This window comes from Nicotiana tabacum, chromosome 6, assembly GCF_000715075.1.
Source record: "Nicotiana tabacum cultivar K326 chromosome 6, ASM71507v2, whole genome shotgun sequence".
In the NCBI taxonomy this organism is placed as follows: domain Eukaryota; kingdom Viridiplantae; phylum Streptophyta; class Magnoliopsida; order Solanales; family Solanaceae; genus Nicotiana; species Nicotiana tabacum.
This window is the reverse complement of record NC_134085.1, coordinates 2,191,331-2,197,926: the sequence shown is the minus strand read 5'-3', so window position 1 is coordinate 2,197,926 and position 6,596 is coordinate 2,191,331. Positions and strand designations below refer to the sequence as shown.

The window sequence follows — 6,596 nt, the reverse complement described above, 5'->3', positions numbered from 1 at the left end:
GGGGGCTTGCTTGAGCCCTTACCAATGGCATAAAGGCCATGGGATAGTGTCATAATGGACTTTATTACGTGATTGCCAAATTTAGAAGGCTTTGGAACGAACATGGTATTGGTCGATCATTTTTCAAAGTATGCTACCTTCACTGCCAATTGCGAAGCCAAAGAGGCAGCATACTTATTTCTATGGGACGTGGTAAAGCATTGGGGTATTCCAAAGCACATTATTAGCGATCGTGATCCACGTTTCACTAGTGCTTTTTGGAGGGAGTTGTTCAACTTGTTGGGTTCGGAGTTGCACTTCTCAACAAATTTCCATCCCCAAACAGATAGCATCAATACGCTTTTGGAGCTATACTTAAGACAATTCGTTAGCGCCAATTAGAAGGATTGGGCAAAGCTGCTTGACACAACTCAGTTCTCATATAATTTGCAACGTAGTGAATCAACTGGGAGGAGTTTCTTTGAGCTTGCAACAGGGCAACAGCCCAATACACCACAGTCCTTGCCCGTGAGTGCGGAATTGAAGAACCCAAGCGCATTTCGTATGGAAAAGGCGTGGGAGGAGCATGTTAATATGGCCAGGTCTTATCTAGACAAGGTTACCCGCAAGATAAAGAGATTTGCTGATCGTAAGCGCCGTCCGTTCACTATAGAATTGGGGATAAAGTCACAATGAAGCTTAATCCCCGTCAATTCAAGTCATTGAGGGGCGTTAATCAAAACTTGATCCGACTGTATGAGGGGCCATTCGAGATCATTGCCAAGGTGGGCAAGATTTCTTGTAGACTAGATATGCCACACCGTTTGAAATATATCCAGTCTTCCATGCTGGCCAATTGAAGCCATACCATGAAGACAAGGTGGACGTGAAGCGTGGGCAGTGTAGTTGTACTGAGATTTTCATCACCCGTTCAGCTATTGACAAGAAGATTGAGGCCATAATTGATCATCAATTTGTCCGAGGAAAAGGTGGGGCAATTCAAGTGCTCAATTTCTTGTTCATTGGAAGGGGCAGTCACCCTAGGAAGCGTCGTGGGAAAAATACGAAGATTTATGGCAGTTCAAGGATCAAGTGCATGAGTACTTGAATCTTTGTGGTGTCGCGGTCGTCGCCATTTCAAGTGGGGAGAACGTGTCGCCCCGCTTAGCTGCCACAAGCCATGGAGCATTTCCACACAAGCTACCACCGTTTGGGAGGGTCAAAGACAAGTATGCAAATCAATTAATGCAACCCGGTACTTGTTCCCAGCTACTGGACGTGTTTCATGCTGCAAACCCTACCCAGCGAAAGGGACACCCCTGAAAGTCAAGGCAAAACATGCATGTTTTAGGCAATAGTGGACTGGCGCCCCAAGTAGCCCTTGCCTCTTCTAGTTAGGCACCTTTAGGGTATATTCTATTGTAACTTAGGCCAAGTAGTGGTTGGCTCAATTATACATACATGTATAGGCCTTAAGGCAAGGCATCTCATACTTTGTATTTTCCATCTTATCAAGAAAATTGGCTTTGGCCTCCCAACTTTTGTGTGCCTTTACTTTCATTGTCTTTCATTGCCTTTGTGTGTGTGTGTATTTGCCCAGCTTAAGCACGACTTGAAGCTTAGTTTCTTGGTAGGATTGAAGTTTTGGATAGCATATAGGCTGTCAAAGTTGTCCGCACGCTGCCTACTTGAGTTAGGCCCGTGACAAGCTCTCTTTATTGATTGAGCAATTCATATATCGTTCGTCTCTAAATAAATGTTCTATTTAGCCTTTCCAATAACAAATAATTATCTTAACAAATAATTAGTTGTCTTTAGATTTTTATTGTTTCTAATTTACTCGCAATAATCATCAAATTTGTTAAAGAATACTCACTAGGCACTTTTTGGAAATTAACGGGACACTACATTTTGTCAGCTAAGTATGCATGTATCGGATTAATACAAAAATTTCTCCTGACCTGTCCGAATTTCTAGTTGCAATGTACTTGTCCAAATGCATCTAATACCAAAGCAAAGCAAAGGCTCATGCTGATTGGGCTACAGTGGGCAGTGGCTTTGTTCAGTTTTGTAAAGGCAGCAACTTCTGTACACAAAAGTGAACGGTGAAGCACGCAAAAGCAGAGCATCCACAAAAGCAAAGAGTATTGAGCCATGAGCTTCGATGAATGTATCAAAAAGCTTCGCGCAGCTGACTTTATGACCAGCTTGTAGACATCAAATACCAAAAAAGATCTTGAATAACGATGAAATCTATTGTATTTTACAACTGCAAACACAACATTGGGCTGTAAAAGTAAAAGATAGCATCTGAATATGTAAAAAACTGTCTGCCTGGTTGTGTATAGTTTCCTTAATAACCTTGAATAAATTCAACTCCAATGCGCTATTTAAATGGCAACCTGATGTCATGATCAGCTATAATGTTAAATCATAAAGAGATCACTCAGTTTCTGAAATCCATTTATAAAACTGTTCCTGTGCCTAGAGCTTCAAAGCAGCTTTTGCCATTGCGAGTGCTCCTTCATAACTTTGATTTCCTCCAATAAACCCACTCATGTGGATAAAAACACAGCCAGGAATTCCTGTTTCCTTGGAGAGTTCATCATCTCTTAAACCTCGCCACTGAGCTGGAAGGGCTTTCCTGCTCTCAAATCTGTCAGGAGCTACACCCACAGCTTGCACTCGCCAACTTTTGCTCCTATCATCCTACAAATAATGAAGTCACATCACTTGATGTTTTCGTAGTCAAATATAGAAAGAATACTGACACACTTCGCTTTTTCATGTTTCTCTCTATTTTTTCTTCCCACCACTGTCTTGAGACACTGATTATTAACTACACTTTTCCAAGACAATAACACTGAGCACTTTTTCATTTGTTCAACATTGGGATTAAGCAAAAAGGCAGATCTTGATGGAACAATTAAAAACCAATGCACACTTCTTCAACATATCTTTCTACAACTGATACCAGCAGATAGATATTTACGGATGATAAAGTTTCCAGAAGCGACCTAAAAGACAACCCCCACGCTATTACCAATCCTGCTCCGAATCTTTCCTCTCCTCGCATACAAGGATTTAAGCAGAAATATGAGACAAAACATTAACTGTGGCGCAGAAAAGGAAAAAGAAAGAAACAGCAGAGGACTCAAGGCACCTGATATAAAGCATATTTGATGGGAGGATCAATCTTCATCTCCTCTTCCAGCTCAAACAAATGAAGCTTCCACTGTTGGACAGGAATATAAAAATATGCTTTTTAAGTTCAGAGTTCATACTAGCAGTGAATATTGACTTTTGTTAATGACAACTCAAGGTATTCCATTAACTAAAAACACAAGGTGTGTACAAAAGGATGTCAGAAAATGTGAGGAAGTGACTTAAGCACAGTTAGCTAATAAGTTATCCCAATCATATATATATACAGGAATATTCTTTAGACATAAAACATACATGCAACCTGTCTATATTACGTATATCCCTTACGCTATTCTGGCAATTTTCCAGTTCTTTCATTCCACACTGTTCATAAGATGCATAATGGCAATTGCCTTTCTTTTTATCAACCTATGAATCCTATAATTCGTGATTGTTTCCTCCACTGTTACTTCGTATTGCCCATGCAACATATTGAACATGCTAGATTCCACAATTGCATAGTAAATTTGCAGTGCAATAGGATATGGATAGAATATGGTCAGTGTCTTTCCCCCTTTCTCTACATAGAGAACATTAGCTTGCTATCATTCTTCTCATTCACAAATTATTTGCTGTGAATATTGTATCCTTAATGGCACACCAAATGAAGAAAGCTACCTTCTTTAGTGCTTTGGTTAGAACATTTCTTCCACATCTCCTTCCTATTCCACTCTCCGGATAACATGAATTCACCAACGGCGATTTTACCCTTTCCCATCCACGTCTTCCTAGCCTCTCCCATGATACCACTGAATATTGTGACTCAGGTTCTTCACAAAATCTGTGATGTATCCCAATTTTACATGTGATGTGATGTATAGCAACCGGAGGAAGTACTCAGTAGAAGGATGCTTCCTAGAAATGAAGTACCATATCTACAGCTTATCAAGATATAAGAGGACTGGTAGTCTTAATAAAGTGCCAAATATTTAAAGATGACTGAGAATGGAGTCTGCTTATGCTGGTATATAAGTGACATTCAAAAGCTACTATGCCTCTCCAAAATTGTCCGTACACGTTGGTCACAGTGAGAACTAGGCATTTGATAAAGTTATTTTCTTTTTTGTACAAGTAAAGAATGAAGCTAATATACAATCCTTATTTAAATTAGCCACAAAACTTAAAAACTTGTGACCTCTAGCACTATGTAGCTATGAACAAAGCAAATTTTAATGATGTTCATGCTGCCTCATGCACAAAAGTTTACTTACCGGGCAAAATGTAGTAAAAACTACAATCTCTCCACTAGGATCAATCTTGTGTCTTGCAGCAAGGCACTCCATGATGATTGAGCGTGCTGGTAACCAAGATCTTACATGAAAGCGGACGCGCTGTGCATAGACAAACATGTTAACTCAGGGAAAGAAACTGAACCATATGCTCATCCTAAACCCCGTCTTTTTCAGAATAAAATTAAGCTTATAAATATGTTATCTAAATGACTTAAGACAGTCTGGTGCCAAAAGGGGCACTCTTAAGACCAACAATTATGCTAGTATAAACTTTATATTACTAACCAAAGAAATAGAGACGAAGCTTTTTAGCTCTGTTAAGAAAGTCTTACATCCAAGAACTCACTGCCAGCTAAATCCATTGCACGTTCGAAAGCTTCATTCTCCTTTTCAGAAGACTGATCAGGTTCAATCCAGTCCAAGTTTAGTCTTCCAACTCGTGAGGACAAATGAGTATTATTTACATATCTGGGTGACTGGTCTGTATCGTACTGATTGATTCCATTGTCGACTGCATCAATTGCCTGTTCGCAGTCAGCAATTGTATTAGGCTTACTAATACTAGAGATATGGTAGTTTGATCCTTCAATTATATCACAAAGTATCAGCTCTCAAGATTTTAAGCAAATCTTGCAAAGACTTGTAATAACATTAAAAAGAAACGATATCAGAAAATAAGAATCCAATCACAAATTCACAACATAGACAAATTGATGATTTTAACATCAGTAACCTGGAGATAAAAAGATTCAAATAAATAATTATTTCTCAGACTAAATTCCTTACCTCCATGAAGCTCTTGTAAATGGCAAGGAACAACCTATGAACATCCGGATGTTCTTCATCAACTTGGAGCTCCTTTGCAATTATCTCCTTTCCAAAATGCTATGAAGCAGGAAAAGGCAAGTAAATTGCAATTAACAGCTACATATGAACTTAATCAAAATACATTAGAGCAAAATAATTTTCAAGCCAAATGGAAGACCTTGAACTACTAAACTTCCAAAAGGAGTCACTAAAAGCTATCCAATCCACGAGCTAGTATTCCCCCACGTAAAAATTCTATGAAATTTCCAGCACTAGATCATATATTCCAAAATCGTCCAATAACTTTTAAGTTTTCGAATCCTTTCATAATCTAACGGCAATAGTAGATCAAATATCGAAACCTCAACTTTTCTTAAATTGTGTAAAAATTACATGTCTGACAATATTTATAGGAGGGAGGAAGTACACCGTAACACACAACATAGTTGAAATTTAGAACGGAAAGGATGAGATTTATGCACATTCATGACATTAACAATTTACATAAAGAAAGAAATTACCTTGTAAACAAGACCAGCACTGCTAAGCTTAGTAGTGAAACCATGTCCAAAAACCTCTTGAAATCCCTTTTGGTGATGATCATAACGGTCTCGACTAGGATCATAAACCCCACCAACATCAAGCACCGCATCAAGCGTTTCCAACACCTTTCATTCATTCAAGCATTTCGTCAAACATTTTACCTACATAAGCCTTCCCAAACATCTAACCCCCCACAAACCCCCAATACCCAATAACATAATACGCACAAAAAAAATTAATCTAACCTGGGTATCGCGAGTACGGACAATCTGAGCATTGTAAAACTTGTTTGTAAGACGAATCATGAAGCAACCAAGAGCTTCATCACAATGGAAGCTACCATTGTGAGTACCTACTCGCTTTAGGGGAACATGGTTTGAAGGGGAAGATACAGGTGAGAAAGAAGAGGAGTTAGCGGTAGCCATTACTAGAGAGAATGCGAGAGGATTTTGATGTTTGAAGGTGAAGAGTTTAGGGTTTTGGAGTAGAGTTCTGGTGAAACCAGAGAGCATTTCTTAAACCCTTTTTAAAACAAAGTAGAGTCAATTTGATAGCTTGACTATGCTAGTATTAGTAGTACATTTATCTTTTTTAAGAAAATAGTAGCACAAAAAAAGTTTCTTTAGAAAAATTAGAATAATAATAATGGAAACAAAAGTAGAAAAAGAAGGCTTGCATAGGAATGTGCTCGGACAAAATTTGAGTTTACGTTGATATATTTTAAAAAAATAATTGTAAGAGTTGAGATTATTAAACTGAAAGCTTGATTATGCTAGGTACATTTAGGCATTAAAAAGATTATCTTTTAAAAAATTTAGAGTGGAAACAATT

The 6,596-nt window shown here is 38.4% G+C and overlaps 1 protein-coding gene across 1 annotated transcript; it reads right to left on the bottom strand.

Annotated features, from left to right (window-relative positions):
* Positions 1-2,201: 2,201 nt before the first annotated feature.
* On the bottom strand, positions 2,202-6,325 carry LOC107774698 (uncharacterized). Its single transcript, XM_016594323.2, has 7 exons — positions 6,011-6,325; positions 5,744-5,890; positions 5,202-5,300; positions 4,748-4,939; positions 4,395-4,514; positions 3,143-3,214; positions 2,202-2,688 (listed from the first exon to the last, which is right to left on the bottom strand). The coding sequence occupies exons 1-7, from the start codon at positions 6,275-6,277 to the stop codon at positions 2,464-2,466; spliced, it is 1,122 nt and encodes a 373-aa protein (XP_016449809.1). The 5' UTR covers positions 6,278-6,325; the 3' UTR covers positions 2,202-2,463.
* Positions 6,326-6,596: the final 271 nt, after the last annotated feature.

Coding starts and splice junctions, on each gene's coding strand:
- LOC107774698 (XM_016594323.2), bottom strand. CDS start 6,277: ATGCTCTCTGGTTTCACCAGAACTCTACTCCAAAACCCTAAACTCTTC. Junction 4,940..5,201: donor TTTACAAGAGCTTCATGGAG/GTAAGGAATTTA, acceptor GACTGCGAACAG/GCAATTGATGCAGTCGACAA. Junction 2,689..3,142: donor TCAAATATGCTTTATATCAG/GTGCCTTGAGTC, acceptor CATTATTTGTAG/GATGATAGGAGCAAAAGTTG.